The sequence below is a fragment of the Trachemys scripta genome, chromosome 2 (assembly GCF_013100865.1).
Source record: "Trachemys scripta elegans isolate TJP31775 chromosome 2, CAS_Tse_1.0, whole genome shotgun sequence".
Taxonomy (NCBI): Eukaryota; Metazoa; Chordata; order Testudines; family Emydidae; genus Trachemys; species Trachemys scripta.
Genome location: NC_048299.1, coordinates 204,904,734 through 204,924,567, shown reverse-complemented (window position 1 = coordinate 204,924,567; position 19,834 = coordinate 204,904,734). Strand labels below are relative to the sequence as shown.

The 19,834-nt window shown below is 40.9% G+C and overlaps 1 protein-coding gene across 8 annotated transcripts in view; it reads left to right on the top strand.

Moving 5' to 3' along the window:
• Positions 1–19,834, top strand: part of ZNF521 (zinc finger protein 521) — a 275,680-nt gene that overhangs the window by 232,700 nt on the left and 23,146 nt on the right. For 7 of the 8 annotated variants that reach the window (XM_034762796.1, XM_034762795.1, XM_034762794.1 and 4 more), the window contains 2 exons: positions 7,757–7,888; positions 10,810–10,925. The exons of the other annotated variant lie outside the window; for it this stretch is intronic. In XM_034762796.1, coding sequence (XP_034618687.1) covers positions 7,757–7,888; positions 10,810–10,925 — 248 coding nt within the window. The remainder of the gene's footprint in view (positions 1–7,756; positions 7,889–10,809; positions 10,926–19,834) is intronic. 8 annotated transcript variants of the gene reach the window in all.

The window sequence follows — 19,834 nt, the reverse complement described above, 5'->3', positions numbered from 1 at the left end:
CTGTGTCCTCTTTAACCAGGTGGAGAAAAGGCCTACCTGATATTCGAACACTAGAAGTTCTTTTTTATAGCAGGGGCTTAAGAATTACAGTTACTAGCTAGGTTTGAAATAGCAATGAAATTATTTGTAACAAAATTCAGACATTTTTGTGTTTGTGTAGCAGTTGTGAACTCTGCACATTGTCATTAAAAAAGAAGCACCAGTGACACAAATATGTAAACTAAGAAACAATTGGGTCGATGTATGCATTGCAAATTACGATGCAGTACTGCTTATTTTTTCTACTCTGTTTTTTAGTGCAAGCTGTTGTAGCCAAGGGCTTAGCTTCGTCATCTGTGCCATTTCTTCGTTACTCCTTAGACCTCTGGCTTATAAATGTGTGCTGTGAAATTAACTCAGGGAAGAGGAGAGCCAAAGTGAAGGGGAAGAAATTGGTTTAGGGCATAGTTTGCTTGGTTAAAAAAGAAAACACACTGTAGCTGTACACACTTTTGAGCTGGAAAATTACAGGAACTTCAGGCCATTTGGTTCCTGTGTTTTATGCAGAGGGCAGAGTTTACTCCTATTCTGATCAGGAGCTTTACCAGGAGGAGTTTATATCTTTGGACCTTAGCTGATAGATTGTCAATGTAAGAGGCAGAAGGACCCTTCTGGACAGCCTGGAAGATGAATGAGAGAGAGTCCTACTTATAAACTGATACAAATTGGTTTTCAGCGATGGCTGTAGTGTTGATCGGACAATATAAGGGGGCCCCCAGTGGTTACCAACTTAACAACTACATGTGAGTCAACCACTGCACAATTTGCTTGTCGCCACACTAGATTTTTGTTTTTATTGACAAGAAAGAAGCATAAACTTGGGACACACACACAGGCTGCTTCCCTTGTTTAAAGTTTATATTGAAATGTCACTGTCTTCAGTGAAATAACAAGTTCTGTGTTGGAGTTCAGAACTTTGATGGGCTCTGAGCAACCAGAATGTTACAACTTTATCTGTGTTCTCTGGAATAAAAGTAACAAATTAGCAGATGTAGATATTGAACGGTAGGAGAGAGGATTTTTACCAGATAGCCTACAGCTTTGAATGTGAGTGTATGTTCAGCTTCAAGATGGATTTTGTTGTTTGTTTTTATAGCTGGTTATCAAGTTAGCTGCTTACGGTAATGGGCTGCACCTCAATTACAATCTGCCTACATCCATTGAAACACTTAATATTTGTGTAAATATTAAATATTTATATGAATATTACACATTTTTATTTGGAATTTATTCATGTTTACATTTATGTATCATCTGAGTAAAGATTATAAATGGAAATAATTTACTTAGCCAGAGATTCTGCATGCGTCAAATTAAATTATCTTCCAACATTGGGTAAGCCATCCTCATTGCTGTTGTTAGGCTTTAACCATGTCTTACCTCACACCTTAACCATGTAGGTGCACTTTTAAATCTCAGTTTTGTGATATACAGTGGGCACTTTGGAGTTATTGGATCTATAACGTGAAGGACATACTGACTGGTTTTGCAATGTGCAACACCAGGGACTGTAAGGTATGGTTTTCTGTTTGATTTGGAAAAGTGTAGGTTTTATAGGTTAATTTCTTTCTCATTGTTCAGCTAACTCATTTGCACTGTAATGTACTTTCCTATTCCTCCTCTTGATAGTTGGTGTTTTAATACCTATGTTGCAAGCAGTATTCTAAATTTAATCCATATAGCGGTTGTCTAGAATTCCATAGCATTGCTTATTTCTTACCTATAACTCTTAATAAAAAATAGGGCTGTGCCAACCTATTATACCCTTAATAGAATATTCTAATGGTTATTAAATCAATTGACTCTGAATCTCACTTTAATAAATGAGTCAGACAGTATTTTCCAATTACTGTCAGCCGCCACCTTTCTAAAGAGCAGAAGATTATTTTGATTGAATTTTTTAAAGCTGTTCAGCACTTTTTTTCCCCCTGCTCTTACTCGAAGAATAGCAGCTCTCTCGTGTGGGGAAGAAGGCCTCTTGGACTGTATTCTGACACTCCATTGCATTTCAGATTTATCCCAAATGTAAACTGAAAATGTGGCATTTCACTGGCCCTTTATTTATTAATGATATAATACTTTATGCACTGTTGTAGTGCCTTAGCAAATTGCCTGCTAAATAAGAGCCAGATTGTGGCTGGCCATGCACAAGTATGTAAGAAGACTCAAGAAATCTTTCCAACTCCCTTTTTCCCTACCTTGTACCTCCACAAGGAGCGTCCACAACCCCAGCCAGTTCTTGTATACCAGAGGGAGATACAGCACTAGCGACACTACTGAATTCTCCATAGGAAGCAGGGCAGGGCAGAGCAATGACCTAGCCCTCCTCTGCACTAGCTGTCACACCAAAACCAGTAGAAATGTGGGGAGGGTACAGTGTTCGCCCTCACACATGCACGCACTGCACCTTTGAAAGGCAGAGATCACCTTGATGTATGCTCCCTTGGTGTTTCCAGAGGTCTTCTGTGTGTCTCAGCACTCACTGTGCCAAAATGCCTCTAGGATCTAGCATTAATGCAGAGCCTCTCTTCTGTCATGGTAGTCTTAATAAAAGCCATAATTAGTCATAATTAAGTAACCTCATAACACCCTTGAGAGTTAGGTAAAAACTACTATACCTGTTTTATCGATGGATAATCTGAAGCAGAGAGAATAACTGATTTGCCCAAGGTCACACAATAAGTCAGTAGCAGAGCTGGGAAACCCCAGAACTCCTGACTCCTAATCCAGTGCTATGTGCTAACTATGTTCCTTCCTCTTAAATTTAAGTTATGCACTCTCACATTCTTGAATTTAATAAGTGGAAATTTCCCATTTATTCCAGGAGTGGAGCACACGGTAAGTTTTATGTCAAAATTGGAGTGAAAAAAATTGTCCCATGTAAAGAAAATCCCAAAGCTACAGACGTGGGAAGAAAACAAATTTGTTCGCGTTTTAAATGTGATCTTCATAACTGTAAGGGCTAGGCACATTTATTTTTGAACAGAAAGCTTAGATTCTGCAGACATTGATGGTTCTTGCCTGGGGAAGTTACCCATTGCCAGAGGTGAGTGGGTGAAGTGAACTTTTTAATCCCTTTTTATAAGCCTTTAGGAAAATGAAATTTGCAATATAAAGCAGGCTAAGTAATTTTAATGTTTGTGACCAACAGATCTCATGGATACTGGAAATATAACAGTCATATTTTAACAGGGACCAACTGTTCTTGAACAAGTAAAAACATTGTATTAGCCAAAATTAGGTATTCTTCAAATCAGAATTCATGTTTTGTCATGTTTAATTAAGATAATTATTGTGGACCATGCAAAGAGAATTCCATATCCCATTCCTGTTTGAATTCCACTATATCCCAGTATCTCAGTTCAGGAATCCATATCCCCTTGGAATGTTTTGAGAAATTCCCCTTCGAGGTGCTAGTGGTATAGAATGACTAGCACCATTAATTTGCCAATGCTAACTCTGTGTTTCAAGGCTCGGCATTATTTTCACCTTGATGGGTGAAAGAGCTAGGGATGAGCTCCCTTTGTCCCACTTGCTGTGAGTCTGTACGTCAGCATGGAAAACACCCTAAGATCCTACCTGGCTATCTATCTAAGCTAAGGCCACAACCTTCCCCCATAGGCTTGTTAGTGCATAATTGTCCATTATTGGGATTTTCTCTGAAATACCTGTACTGGCCAGTGTTGGAGAAAGGATACTGGGTAGGTGGATGTTTGGTTAGATCTAATATGAAAATACCTATTTCCTAGTGGGGGAGGGGTGGAGAATGCCAGTTCAGGATCTTCAGAAAGAGAAGCACCAGCTTTGTGTGAGGCTGCTGAGTATACATTCTTCTTCGGCACCACCCACTGCTGGAGCCTGCCTGTTTGTGGGAGAGTACCTTGTAAAACGTGCATCACATGTTATGACCAGGGCCAGCTCTAGGTTTTTTGCTGCCCCAAGCAAAAAATTTGTTGGTTGCCCTCCCTCCCTCTCCCCCCCGCCCCCCCCCCCGCCAGCCCTGGGCGCTCTCCCCCTCCCCCCCAAACTGCACCCTCCTCCTGCCCCAGCCCTGGGTCACTGGTAACTCGCTCCCAGGGCGGGTCATTCAGCAGGAATTTTGGATGTGCACAGAACACAGACAGGTTTGGTTCCCATATGGTTACAGAACTGCAGTAAAGTGGAACAATTTTCAGTTTGTGTGATTGAAGGATATCTGGATGCATATTATAAGACTTTCCTACATAAATGAAGAAAAGTTGAGGTGCCTTTATTATTTTTTTGTTCCATTCTTTGTTTCTATGGGGAATTTGCCAATGCACAATCACTGTCTTCCTTTTAAACAAATAAAACTAAAAAAAAAAAAGCAATGGCTGTTGAAAATAGCAATTCCAGTCCTAATAACCACTGAGAAGCATTTCTTGCTCAATTTATTCTACTTTTTCTACAGCAAGTTACAGTGGATCAGTATATTTGATTTGGGAGAAATGAAGTAACAGCTGCCCAAATTGAGCTTGAGCACTCCTGAATTTTGAGGGTGTTCAAATCTGGAAGGCAGGTGCTAGATTCCCTTTCTGAATATTAGCTAAATCTGGAAAAGAAAAGTCAATTTCTGCTTCCATGGCTCAGAAGTGTAAATCTTCCTACGTGCCTGGTACTGTATCTAAAGCTGCCCAGGTCTTAGTAGAGCCTCCCCTCCCTTACTTTTCATTTTAAATTCTAGTGATAGAGAGGGGCACTGTCCATTTAGTCCACCCAATTCTTTCTTTGGGGGAGAGCCCAGGGCTGGGGCAGCAGGGGGTGTGGGCGGGGGGAGCCCAGGGCTGAGGCAACACAGGGATACGGGGGGTGCCCAGGGCTGGGGGGGGGCGGCAAAAAACCTAGAGCTGGCTCTGTCTCTACCAGTCACAGCAAGCTGTAGCATGAGATTTCAGTTCTACACTCCTTCCCCCTCCCTTTCCTGTAATTGCGACCGAGGGAATGCTGGGAAATGTAGTTCTTTCCCTGCCCCAGGGCTGGCTCTATAGGCAGGGAGCTAACCAGGAACTACAGCTCCCAGGGCCCCCTGTTGGTTCTCAGCTCCCATGCTGGATTCTTGCGTCCCTGCAAATTTGCCGCCCCAAGCAACTGCTTGCTTTGCTGGTGCCTAGAGCCGGCCCTGGTTATGACCATACCTCTTAATTGTCTTGTATTGGGCAGGGTGTCCAGTACTTTGGCTACTGTTTCTGGCCCTGTCCTGCTGTGTTTACACAGCTGTCCTCCATCATGATAGTCATTGGGCTGGGATGGAGAGATCTTCTCCAGTCCTCTTGGTGGCTGAGTTCTGTGCATGCTGCTGCCTTTAAACCCTTTTTCTCCTCTAAACAGATGTTTTCTGGCTTCTTGCCCACCCTTGTGGTGATTAGATGGAGCAGGGCTTATCTTTGAACAGTGGTTACAGACTCTAAAGAGGGTTGGCAGTGTTGGCAGAAGGATGAAAAACCTAGGCAGCTTCTTGAGTATCCTCTAAAACTGAGCATCCCCACTGAGGATGGAAGATGTTTTGGGTTCAATATTTATTAATTTATATGCACTGATTTATAAAAGATGTCACAGCTCAGATAGCCCTCTCCTTCCACCCTTCCCATCTATGCACTAGGCTTCTAGATCAATTTTGGATAGAATACCAGGCATCCAGCAGAGCATAGATCACGGTGAAGTTAGATACATGAACTTTGTGCACAAGCAAGTTATGATCATCTGACCCTAGCATATATGGTCTCCCAAGATAGATGAGCCATTTCAGTACACTATGATCACTGTTTCAATGGGTGAAGTTAGATAGGAAAATCTAGCAGTGTTTTAATAAAGGACTTTGTAAAGAACAAAAACAAATTGCTATAGGAAAAGCTAAAACTCTGCTTGTTGGTGTGTGCCTGGCTATCCCTGTGAATCTCTATCCTGCTGCATGATGACTGACAGGAAGGGAGAAGGGGAAAGAGACGCATATAAGCCATAATTTTAAAGAGCCAGAATAGGACCAAAAGTTTCTATATTCACAGCTAAGTTAAAAGCATGATTTTATCCTGTTGGAAAAGCAAAGTTATGTGCATGCCTATATTATTAATTCTGATTACTTAATTGAGAGAACCCCTAAAATAAAGTGTAATCCTTATGGCTTTGTAGGTTTTGCTCTACACCTTCTCAATATGAATCTTCTCAATATGAAGAATTCATAAACCGTTTAGATAATTATATTCAAGAAGAATTTGCTACAGCCCCAAATACACAATGGATTTTTCCTCTTATGAAATTTTAAAATTTAGAATGTCCTGTGTAGCTTAGTTATGCTTTATTCCCCTCTTCCCCCACCCCCCCTAAATTCTTACCCTGGCGCTTGCTTATACCAAGGCTGAATTTAGCCTTCAGAGTAATTCAGCGTAACAAAAACACCAGGCATACAACCGAAATGATTTCAATTCTGGTTAGTTATTAAGGGCTAGGTTAGAGACTGACTGTATGACACCATTCAGTTTACAGGTTCCATGACATGTTTTCTTTAAATTAATTGGAAGAATTTTCTAATAGAATTAAATAAACAAAAAAGCTCGTGTGTGCTATGTGTGTTCTATTCACTATCGACAGCAGTTATCAATCTGGCATGTTGGTCATTATGGTTACTAATCACTCTAGTCGGTGTTGTTTTAAGCAGAAGGTAGACAGTTTGACATTTATATATTTGGGATAGAGAGAGGGCTTTCCTAAATCATTTTTTCACCAAGAAATGTTGTAGAGATTAGTTGGTTGCCAAGCTGTGTGTTATTGTTTGATTTTTAGTAATCAAATATTGTATTTACCTGCTAGATCAATGTTATTTGTGTAACACACTAGTGACATACAGAAGGACCTTTTCTAAGCTGTGCTATGGGAATTGCCCCCTCTGCAATAGGGCTGGAAGCCGCATCTTACTTAGCAACTGTTTCTAAGTAGGACAGCCATTCACTGCCTAAAGCTAGGAGTGATGTCTGTGGAAGAGAGTGGAAAAAAGCATGAGGAACCTGTAGGTGGCAGTGGAAGGGTTTTAAGGCCATGTGATATCACCAGGAAAGCCTATGTCAGGGAACAGTGAGGGGCTTCAGAGCCTCTAGGAAAAATAATGAGTAAAGGAAAAAAATCTATTATTATCAAAAAGGGTGTTGAGAGCCTATAAAAATTTGAGTATGAGTTTGGTAGCTGTCTGCAAGAGAAACCAGGAGCTGGAGTGAGAAGGGAAAACTGGAGTGGGGAGTTATATAGGAGATTATACAACACTGGCTTGTAGTTGAAGCCTGTGCATTGTCATGCTGGCTGGGGGGAATACCACTGAGAGTGGCAGAAGGATCATTTAAGCGCACAATTATCATCTTTGCTGATAGAAGCCAAACATGTCATTCCTTGTGCACTCTTTTGGAAATATATTCATTTGTGATTGGGTGGGTGTGTTAGGGATGTATGTTCCCTGTTCCAGAGCTAGTTTCTTAGTGAAATCTAATACATCTGCATTTCTATCCAATGACAATTATATGTACCAAGTCTTTGGCTTTGTATGTTTTGTATGCTCTTAAACCTTGCAGATGAAGAATATTTCAGAAGCCATAGATTTTAGGGGCATCAGGTTTATCAGGACTAGATAAACAAGGTTCAGTCCATAGATCATATTGGACTTGTCACTTTGTAATAGCCATGATGAATTTCACCTTCCTTTTGATTTCTCCACCAGACGAAGGATTGAACCATGAATGTAAACTCTGCAATCAAACATTTGACTCTCCTGCCAAACTTCAGTGCCACCTGATAGAACACAGCTTTGAAGGAATGGGGGGCACCTTCAAATGTCCAGTCTGCTTTACAGGTAGGCAGATGGGATCAGTACATTCCCTGTCATTCCCTTAGCCTATGCATACAGAACTTTCATTTATATGGCCCTTAGTATTAATGTCATGTTACGACTTTAGGTCAGTTTTGGGATACAATGTTAGATTTGTGCTCATTAGTAATATCGATTAGAAACTGTTTAAAAAATCAGGCTTGATGGAAGGTCAGGCATGCATCTACGTGAATTGCATTTCAAAGTTATTTATCAGAACTTTGTATTTTTAGAATTGCAAAACTGATTGTTACATTCATACACCTTGGTTTCATCACTGTCATGTTCTGAACTTGCCAAGGGGAAAAATGACCATCAATATATACTGTCCAGTTATAGAAAATGTGGTAAATGAGAGCAGAACTTAGGTAAGGAGTGCTGGCTTTGGCCCCAAAAGCATGCTTCAGTGTTCTCCTTTGGACCAACAGTAATGCTCCAGTTTAATTTAGTTGTTGGCACTAGAAAAGGAGAACCTTCATAATTTGCTTTTGGGGAAATTTTGCACTCCTTACACAGGGCCAAGTTCTGCTCTCAGTCACACGGGTCTAAATGTGGTTTAGTTCCTCTCAGGTCAATAGATATGCATTGGTATAAACCCAGCTGAGAGAGTGGCTTGGCCTAGAAGGACTAAGGAGTACAAGATTTGACTATATAATGAGGGACAGAAAAATGGTGGATAAAATTTACCCCCGATTGTTCTTGAAAATGAGAACACATTCAAAGGATGCACACAGACTTTTTTTTAAAGGGCAATAGGCCTTTTTTTTAGCAGACTGTTTTCTAAAATTATACCTTAAATCAGTGGTTCCCAAACTTACGTCCCTCGGCCCGCGCCACTTCCAGCAGTTCCCATTGGCCTGGAGCAGCGAACCGCTGCCAGTGGGAACCGCGATCGGCCGGACCTGCAGATGTGGCAGGTAAACAAACCGGCCCGGCCCGCCAGGGGCTTTCCCTATACAAGTGGCATCCCAAGTTTGGGAAACACTGCCCTAAATCACAAGTGTTAATATGTATCATAAATGCATAATTTGCTTTATAAAATGAAAATCTGAGACTGTTGCAGAACTATAGAAAAACATGACAAAACACACTTAGGGTATTCTTCTATCAATACCATGCTAATTTCGGAAGCCATTCAAGGTTTCTGTTCTCCATTAATGGGAGTTAAGCCTGTGCATTGATAGGCAAATAGACCCCTTAATACCTTCATTTTATCCCTCTTTGTTTGGCAGCTCCCCTCCCAATAAAACTTAAGTACACTGTACAAAAGAAAATTAAAGTTGAATTTTTCTTCTTGCAGATAGAGTGGCTGGCACTGATTATTACCTCACTTCATTCAGGTTACATATTTCTGTTGAATTATAAAATTTAAAAATATATAGTTCATTTTCACTGCACAGCTTGCCATAGTCCTGTCTGAGTCTGTGTATAGTTCTGCCTTCAACAGTTTGCCTGTTAGGCATCTGCGTTCAATAATTCTTTCAGTGAGGCAGTTCTTTGTCTTTTGATTTTATTATTGATTGTACGAGAGTTTTTTCCTTGTCTTTGTGTACACATATGTAAGGAGTTGATTTTCTTTTACTCTAATATTGTGTGTCTAAGGATTCCAAGAGTTTAACGACAACAAGTTTTGGGGGTGTTTTATGCAGTATACAAACTAGCATCTGTAAAGGGTCTCCACTGGTGATTCTCCACGTGAGCGAGATCCCCGATAAAAAAATAATCTTTTAACGTTTGAGCGAATAGCCTTGGAAAATGTGTTAAGGAGTATGGAGCTAAGTCGATTCCAATCTGTGTGAAACCTTTTTTCCTTTTTGCTGATGGGGTAAATAGACACAGCATTAATCGTAAACAATGGTGGTTTTTTAGCAATGCGCTATTAAATTATTTCAGTATGTCTTGCGAGAATATTAAGAACTTAAAAATCACCAATATACATTTTATATGGAAAATGGAATCTGAGCAGTTTTTTTAAGGTAATGAGAAATGTGATTAAAATGTATGACTCACAAGAACAATATTCTAATATTTTTTGTTGGCTTGAAATTAGAATAATTTTAATGATTAGGAGCGGAGTCAAAGTCAAATGCCAGCATCTTTAATAAATCCTTTTCCTGCCTATACAGATTAATATTGTAGATGCAAACTTTTTTAGGTCACAGTGCACCAGGCATCCATCAGAAGTCAGTGCTGCCAACCCAAACACTGCCTCTGGCATATACAATTTAATTATTAATAGTATGTCTCCTAGGTAAACTGTTACACAGTCTTAGGGCCTTGTTTTGTAGTCATTAAAATTGAACATGTTTATATTATTGAAACCCTTGCATTCAGTGTGTAGGCAGAGTTGATCTTAAAGTATCCAAAGAGAATTTACCTGCAGTTCTGTTTCACATTCATAGACATTGCCACACTGCAGCTGTGGGATATAATTTTTAGCATTAACACATTTAAATACAGAACTGTTTGTTAGCTTTAACTTTAGGCAAATACAGTAAGCGGGGCTTTGGAACCTATGCTTTCCAGACCTGTTGGCTGCTAGGAAATAAGTTTCATGTGTGTTCATTTTCAAGATAGTGTGCTTGTTGACTTTCAGTTCATTTTAAAATAATTTGTAAGAGAAAATGGCATTTCTAAATCTTTATATTTGAACCATATTGATTGTTTTGGGGGGCGTCTCTTTCCCAGACATTTAGTACAATGCCTTTTCTTAAAAAAAGGGACCTCACTGTGTAGATGAATAGTGTTGGTTGCGCCTATTAGTGCAACAGTATAATGTGAAATTACAGTGTACCAGCTTAATTCTACCTCTTGGAATTACTGTGCATAATGGTGAAATGTTTACAAATGACTTTCCACTTATGAAATTAAATAATGAAAAGCTCACTGTTGTTTTAACATTTCAGTGTTTGTTCAAGCAAACAAATTGCAGCAGCATATTTTCTCAGCCCATGGACAAGAAGACAAGATCTACGACTGCACGCAGTGTCCGCAGAAGTTCTTCTTCCAAACAGAGCTGCAGGTACCATATTCATGAAGAGGACTTGGATTCAGGGGCTGTGGCAGTACTGAGCAAATGTGTTCTGTAGCTGGGCTCATTGCATTCCTTGCTCTTCACTATGGGTTGGGGGGTACCAGAGGAAGTATAAACAGAGAGCAAAAAAAAAACTTGTGTATAACTCACATGAGTAGCATTTCATGCCACTTGTAAGAGCTGTCAGTAACAGAGCATCTGACTTGTTAGTTTAAACCTAGACAGTAGGGGCAACCATTCAACTCCTGCTTCGTAGTTTGGTGGAGATCAAGAGTGTTTCAGAATTGATGTTCTTGATATTTTAAGAGAGGAAAGGAGAGAAATGAGCAGCTTGCATTCCTATTTAGCACCCAAAACAGCCAGTGAATAGAAGAATGAAAATGGAGCTTGAGTTCTCTTCGCCTTCTGGCAGTCAGCAAGAAAGAGCTGGCAATAAGAAGGTGGGAATAAAAGAAGAGTAAGCTACAGAATGCAGTAGCATATTGTACCCCTGTCCAGCAGCTGGTCAATCCAGCCTCCCATAAATATTAAACTTCCGATAAAATTAGTTATAGGAATATTTCATTGTCTTATACTTCTTGTACACTGTCTGTAGGATCAGTAGAACTCTCTTATTGTTGGAGAAGAATAGGACAGAAGGAGGGGGAATAAATCTTGTATACCTTCTGAAAACAAGTTTGGGTCAAAGAACGCCTGGTTATATGCTAATGTAGCTGCTCTCTTTCTCTTGGAAAGGATCATTACATTGCTAGTACTCCTGAAATGACATGTCACATTTATAAAGATCAGAAGAAGAGAGTACCAAATGTTCATTAACGATTTTAGTTCACGTTTGAATATTATCAGAAGAGTGTTTGGAAGTCAAAGTTCCAGGATCTCCATTTGCTAAAAGGGCATCAGTGCTGATGACATAAAGAAAATATATTTCTACTATAGTGTTATTTTTTACTCTTCATGTTCTTTGTTTGAAGAGTGTGGTGCAAAGCACTATACTGAAGGTGTTTATAATTTTTATAATATAGACTGTTGTCTGTAAGAAGCTTAACTGAGCCTCCTCCATTTATTTCACTTTTGATCAGAGCTAGATTTATCCTTGTCATTAGAGATAAGAAGCTGGGGGGGGTGGGAAGAGGTGTGTGTGTGTGCGCTCATTTAGTATGTCAGTTATTGTAATTTTAATGTATTTAAAACTTAATGCTAATACTCAGGATGACAGTATGAATGATTTCTTATGTGGGAAAAGAAATTAGATTTTGAGGGCTTACACTAGGCCTCAATATGTTGTATGAGAACTGGATATTGAGATCTATCAAGTTGTATTTCTCTTTTAGTGTGAGTGGGTGGGCATGGGTGATGTTGTGCCTGTACAGTTTAGTTTAACCGTACTGTGTGAGAAACTGGAATGTCAGCCTTAATTTTCAGTTTTTCCAACTTTTGTTGGAATCAGTCTAGGGACAGATGGGACAAGGTGGCAGTATTCTGGTTTTGGCAAAACCTCTGATTTAGCCCCAGACACCAGCACCCTCTTCCCCTCATGTCCAGGTCAAACCATCTTCACTTCCATCTAGTCTGGCACCCCATGATACCATTCCACCCACTCTGCTCCACTGGCATATTTCTTCCTACCCCACTCAAGTTTTGATGTCTTCCAGTAGGTGTCTATTGTCCTTTAAGGCCATTTTTCAGTGTCTTGAGGTAAGGGTGCTGCCATCTGCTCACCTGTCATCTGCATCAGAACATTCCATAGATGGGAATGTGTAGTCCTTACAAGGTAGTCTTCTCCTCTCACCTGGGCGGTCCAGTGGAGAGGGGATAGCCATTGTGCTCACCACCAACTTCACTAACAGTTCCTGCCTATGTGAAAACACCCTAACATCCTACCTGGCCATCTATCTAAGCTAAGGCAGAGGGCCGCAATTGTAGTGCTCCCAAGTACCCGAGCTACATCTCCCAGCCATCCTCTAGATGCTAAGACTGCTTTATTTAGAGTCCAGCTCAGAACTCATGCACAAAGTCTGGCCACAGGTGAATGAGTATCAAATTTGTGGATTAGGGAAGGAAAGGATCTAATACAGTGGAGGAGAGGATGAGGGGGTTGGGATTAAGGAAACGATGAGTAGATTTAGGGCTGATGAGAGATAAAGGAGAATTTACCAAAAACACCTAATGAAAGATTTTCTTTTCAAAAACCAACAACACCTCAAAAATTTCAATTTGAAGGTAAACCAAATGGAAATGTGTGTTTCCTTTTTTGTTCTTTTTGTTTAAAAAAAATCAAACATTTTGTTGAAACCAAACTGTTTTTGCCAAACACTTCAATTTTGATGAAACTACATTTTTAAATTAAAAATAATTTTGGTCAGAAAATTTCAACCAGCTCTATTGTTCATTACTGTGGTATCTGAGGTGCACAAATAGGGAGGTGGGGAGGGAGAGATGAAGAATGGTAAAAGGAAGAAAAGAGAGACTGCTAGGGACGAGAAGACAAAGGGGGGAAATGGAGGAGATGAGGGAAAGAGTGGTGAAAGGAAACAGGAAGGGAAAAAAAAGAAAGAAAAAATATGAACAACAGATCCTGAAATAGGTTTTTTGGGGGAAAAGACCAATTAAACAAATAGTGTAGATAATATTGATGCATATAACATAGAGAGAGATAGCTATCTGTATGACATCTACAATAGAGATAGATAATATAATCACCTGTCCTCTGCCTACTAATCCAGTTCCCCAGGAATGTTGTAATATTTCCAAACCTGAGCAGCTTCAAACAGCTGGCTTTTTCTTTTTTATTAAAATCAAATCAAATATTTTCTCCCCTCAGAAATCACTGCCGAAGGCTTAGGGTAGGGTTTTTATGGCTTCCTCTGACCCCAGCATATTTGAACTCATATTAACTAAAGCACCTGGCTTTCCAGTGAAGGGTGCAAAAGTACATCTGAATAAATAGACATCTTCTACCTGTGCTTCCCTCTCTTGTGTTGGTTGCCAATTCACTTCAGGGTGACTTTAAGGTGTTGGTTACTACCTACTGCACAAAGCCCTAAATAGACGAGATCTCAGTTACCTCAGAGACTGCCTCTGTGTCTCACCATGCCAGCTGCATTTGTCTGAAACACACCAGCTTCTTGTCCTATGCTCCAGCTATCTATCTTCAGCGGAACTTGGGGGTAGGGCATTCTAGGTAGCAGGCCGTCACTTCTGGAATCTGCTCTTGCTGAAAATATGTGTAAGCACGAGCCTGGCCGCATTTAGAATGCATTCTAAGATGCGTCTCTTTGTTCAGGCTTTCCACTAGCTGCAGGCTCTGGGAATCCCTAGCATTTAGCCTACTGGCTGTTTTCTCCATCACTGTCCTTTAAGCTTGTGTTGTGAGAGGGTCACAATTTATTTGTTCACTATATTTGGGAACGGTTGTTTGCTTTTCATCAAAATTATGCACCTACTACATGTGACAGATGCTAGTCATGTCACTTAATGCACTTCTAGACAATGCTCAGTTACTGGGGTGATGAGGGAAACGTAAGAAAAACAGACAGAGAGAGAATAGATGCTATGGGGTTGGCAGCCTTACGCATGCATATAACAATGACAGTTTTAAAGGAAGAGAATACATGGATGTGGACAATATATGCATTATGCTGACCTATAGCTTTATATGCAGCTTGATAGGGCCCAAATCTTCACAGCAGAATTTTTTCTGGGCTAATCTGATTCATGTTGTTTGAAGTCTGGAAGAGCAGACTGAATGAAAATTAGGGGTCCCACATTTTATACTCCCCCACCCCTAAGAAAATGCCATATCCACATCTACCATTCTTCTGGTCAAAAAAACTAGGACTCCCTGTAGGGACTTTTATATCATCACTGCTTCTTAAATGTCCAGCGGAGTCACAGTTAACAACACATGGCACAGCCAGGAGCTGCTCTAACTTTAGGCAAACTAGGCAGCTGCCTCGCACAGCAGATTTGGCCCAACTGTCCCCCCTGACGAGGGGTGGCCAGGCCAAGCCTGAATGGTGTTACGACCCTGTGCACCAGGTTACAATGGCACTCACTCAAATTTAACCCAGCAGCTACTTCATCAAGACAAAGAGGCGGCCGAGCCAAATCTGTCACCCTAGGCCTATGAGGAGGGGGGGTCCACTGAACTTTTGCCTATGGTGGCAGATTGTCTTGAGCGACTTCTGGGAACAGCCGCCTCAGAGGCAACTTCTGATGAGCTGGGGAGTAAACCACCTGTCCTGCGAGTCAGATCTAAAATATGCTTTTTAGTTATTATTTGTATTGAAACAATCTTAAATGAAAATGAGTACACTATTAGTTTTAGGTCCCCTCTAAGGCCTGTGCACGCTTTTCAGCAAGAGTATTTGCAATTACCAATTAATTATTCGTATGTATTACAATAGCACCTAGAGACCCTAACTGAGATCAGGACCCCATTGTACTAGGAATGGGGAAAAAATACATAGTAAGAGACGCATTCTGCTCCAGAGAGCTTACAGTCTAAATAGACAAGCTAGACAAAGGATGGGAGGAAAAAGAGAGGCGGAGTAACTTGCACAAGGTCACATAACAAGTCAGGGGCAGATCTGGGAATAGAACCCAGGTCTCTTGAGGCCCAGTTGAGTGCCCTATCCCTTGGACAATGCTGCCTTTCTAATTATTAATCTAATAACTGGCATAGCATCTGTAGCTTTCACAGAAAAACACAGACCTTAATTTTAATAATCTCAACAGACCTTTCTTCTCCCTCCCCTGCCAAAAGCATTCTTCTTCTGTTCAGAAACAGGTTTTAAAAGTCTTTGTTGCTCTGCTGTAACTGGAAGAACCTGCTTTTAACTTTTTGGGGGATACTTTTATTTCTCTAGAGGGGAAGCAGATCTAAAGCTTCTGTTATGGACTTAGAACAGTATGCTTGAAGAGGCCGCTGGGTTGGTAACTGGTACAGGCTTAAGGGTTCTACAGGATCCTAAAGCCTGTCTGTTATTTTTATGCCTGTAAAATGAATTGAAATTGAAGAAATATTTAACTAAAACTATTTATTCATTTAAAACGTAACACTTTAATAGTACTCGCATGCTTAATGCAGTCTGGATTTTTCAGAAATAACCTTTTAATATTTTTTAAATTAAAAATATCAATCTGAACATCAGATGAGCTAACCAGTTGCAAGCTAGACAGTCATAAAGCTGTATATACACCTCCCAGTATTAACGGCCTAAGAACTCCAGTACCTGAGATTTGAGTATATGGCTATATTTGTCTGAATAACTATAACTAGTATACATTTTTTACATCCATCACCCACAGTACTGAACTTTTAATTAATGAGAAAAGTGATAAATCTATCATTATTGTAGCCCAGTGCTGTATTATTAATAAAAGGAGATAAAACCTATTAAAGAGATTCTCTGCCCTTCCCCCCCCCCTTTTTTTTTTTTGTCAGCCAATTTCCCCTCCCTGGCATTGTTTTTTTCTGGATTGTTGGATTATGCCTAAATGGCATTAACCATTTGGATGGGCTTGCAAAACAATTTTTTGTGGCTTCCTGGTCCCCAAAAAAGAAAGGTAACCAATTCGTGTCCAGTTTTTGTGTTATGCCTATGGCCAGCCCAAAGTTGGCTCCAGGTTTATTGAGGGTGGACGGGCAACAGGATTCTCTGAGGCAGGTTAGTTGACTCATTTTAGATTGTTTAAATGTGGGAGTGACGGGGGGGGGGGGGGGGAGAGAGGGGGAGAGTCAGACCAGCCTCAGCCTCCAGTAGAAATGCAGCACTTTTGCTTCTGCTCTGGTCTGTAAGTTTTGCATGTGATAATTGTCAAAATAAACTGGGGTTCCTGGGCACTAGGCCCAGTCAGAAAGGATTTTGTGTGGATTCTGAGAATCATAGCATTTATTTAACACTTTGCAAACATTATCTAATTAATTGACTCAGCCTTCCCAAGGGGTGGGTAAATACCTCCACTTTACAGATATGGAAACTAAGGCAAGAAACAGGTGGCTAAGAGTCTTTGTCCCATACTGGTGGATTATGGCCTGGCCTCAGTTTTACATGCCTTTGCTATCCCGCATCTGGAATACAGCAATACCATGTACCTTAGGAAATTCCAGATAGTGGAGAACACTGCAGCTCATCTATTCAGCAACACTGACCACTGTGAGCGCATCAAACCCTACAAGGGCTTCCCATAGAATATCAAGTCAAATTCAAGGTCTCAGACCTTATCTTCAGGGTGCGCAATGGCCAGGCTCCTGCATATCTAAAAGATCACTTTCAAGAATGTTCTCACAAAGAAAAGGCTTTGAAACATTTTTAAAATGAAATCAGAGATTATCTCTGACCTTTCTAGTTCCCCAGAATCAAGGGATGAGGGGGTGGGGCACAGATACTGGCTTTGTAGGCCCTATAGGCCAATATGCAGTGGGGAATAACTTGTCAGTTCTTTTTAAAAGGAAATCTGTCTGAAATCCAATTAACATTAAAAGCTTTAGGCCAAAGTTTCCAAATTTAATGGCCTGTTTTTCAGAGGTCCTGAGCACCTGCAACTGCTGTTAAAGTCAATGAAAGGTGTAGGTCCTCAGCACCTCAGAAAATCAGGTCATAAGTGCCTAAAGTTAGGAACCTACATAAAAACACCAGATTTCCACAGACATTGAACACCCACAGCCCCCATTAAGGTTGCAGCTAAGTGCCTAAATAAGGATTCGAGTTTCAAAACAAAGACACCAAATTTGAAAACGTTGGCCTTAGCCTTTTGTAGATAAGCAGAGTCAAGCTGCTAGAGCAGATGACAGGAAAACGGGAGAGCTGGGTTCTAATACCAGGTGTGCTACTAACTTTCTGGGGAACCTTGAACAAGTCACTGAATCACACTGTACCAAACTTTCTCCATCAGTAGAATGGGAATAGTAATACCTATATCGCAAGGGTAGTGATTTGTTAATTACATTCATGTTTGTGCTTTGAAGCCTTTAGATAAAGAGTGCTATGGAAATTTAAAATATTATTATTGTTTGTGATTCTTATTTTTTCCTCTGCATGCCTCAGAGCACAAACTCAACTGTAGAGCTGCTTTTAACAGGGGGCTGGATTTGGGATCTTTTAGGATTTTTTTTTCCTTCTGAACTGTGTCCCTTCTCAAATGGTCCCAGTCTCTTCTGATGCTTGGAACTTCTGCCCTGAGAAGACAGAACAATCTTTGATTTTCATTGCAAACTTCTCTCCAAAAAGTCAAACAGGCTTTTACTTTGGACTCAAGAAAGATACAATGGAAGTACTCACACTTCAGTTACTTAAGAAAATGTCTTCAAAGTATTTCTCCTCCAACTCCTTTGCTTCAGTGTCAGAGAAAGTTTAAATACCAAAAATAAAATAAAAACTCCAAACCCACCAAACTTTGAATTCCCTTCCATGCCTCTTTCCCTATGAGGATTAAGGGGTTTTAGGGCCATATTAGTCTTCATACCGTAATACTTTTCTAAAGAAGAAATTTCCAAATTTGGAGCATATGAGCCCAACCGTCTTTGATTGGCCTATTCAAACATAAACCCTCCCAGTAGGTAGTTCATGAATATTTATAGCACACAATAAAATCCACCAAGCCTGATGTGTCACAGGTGCACAGTGACCATTTTGCTTTCACTAAGCAGTGCTTGAGAAAGATTAAAACAAGCAGGCTGAGTCTTACTTGTCTTATTACATACATATTTGTACATATGTATACAGTGGTCACTATTAGAAAAGTTTCTGGTTTTTCCTTTGGTAATTCAAAATGTTACCTTAGTATTTACAATATTTCCTACACGTTTCCTGCAGGGAATATTGCAAATATTGGGGTATTATTAGTCACATTCTAAAGCAGTTGAAAAATGATGATGGGCAAACATTCGGTGTCTACAGATATTCAGACAGTCATGATTATTTTGGGATAGAATTGCAAAATTATTGGACAAGGTGAATGTAATAGGTCAGAGTTTTAGTAAAGCGTCTCATGCTAAATCTCAGAAAATCTTACCTAATAATTAATACAAATTGGCCAAAGTAGTATCAGTCCATTTGACATTTTCCTAACTACAATTTCTAAAATAGATGTCTAAATTACACCCTCTACTCCTTGGGGAATTCTACACCAAAAATTAAGAATTCTGCGCAAAAAAAATTTCTGTGCACAATATTTTAAAATTCAGTGTATTTTATTTCTTAATAAATAAATGTGGAGGTTCCAGCATGGTAGTGGGGAGCGAAGGCCATCACCCTGCAGATCCCTTCCCCACTGGGACACCAACTCGGCGATGAGGCTGAATCCAACCCACGCTAGACTTATCAAGATAGCAAGGGAAAGGAACAGAGTGTCACATGCACGCCCAGCCCTTGCCCCTGATCTAGGTGTGGGCAGTTTCAGCCCAGCATGGTCCAAGTGTGGAGGGTCTTGGTGTCGGGTGAGAGGGTTCTGTGTGGGGCAATCTGGATGTGGGCGGCTTGGAGGGCGGTCGGGATGCAGGGGCGGGTGTCTGGATGCACAGGGGCTTGATGGAGGGTTCCGGATGCAGGGGGACTGGAACTCTTCAGGGGGGCCAGGTGAAGGTGGTTGGAGCTCAGCAGTGGCGGGGTCTGGGTGTGATGGGATGGAGCTCGGCGGGAGGGTCTGACAATGGGGGGTTAGTGGAGGGGTCTGGGTGCTGTGGGAGTGGGGCTTTAGTGGGGTGGGGCTCCAGGTGCAACCGGTTGGGGCTCAGTGGTGTGGAGATCCAGATGCAGGGGAGAGGGGCTTGGCAGGAGTCTGGATGCAGGGGGCTGGAGCTGGGTGGCGAGGGCTGGATGCAGGGGTGGCAGTTTGGCTGGGGGCATCTGAGGGGCTCAGCAGGTCGGGGGTCCAGGTGCTGGGGGATGAGGTTT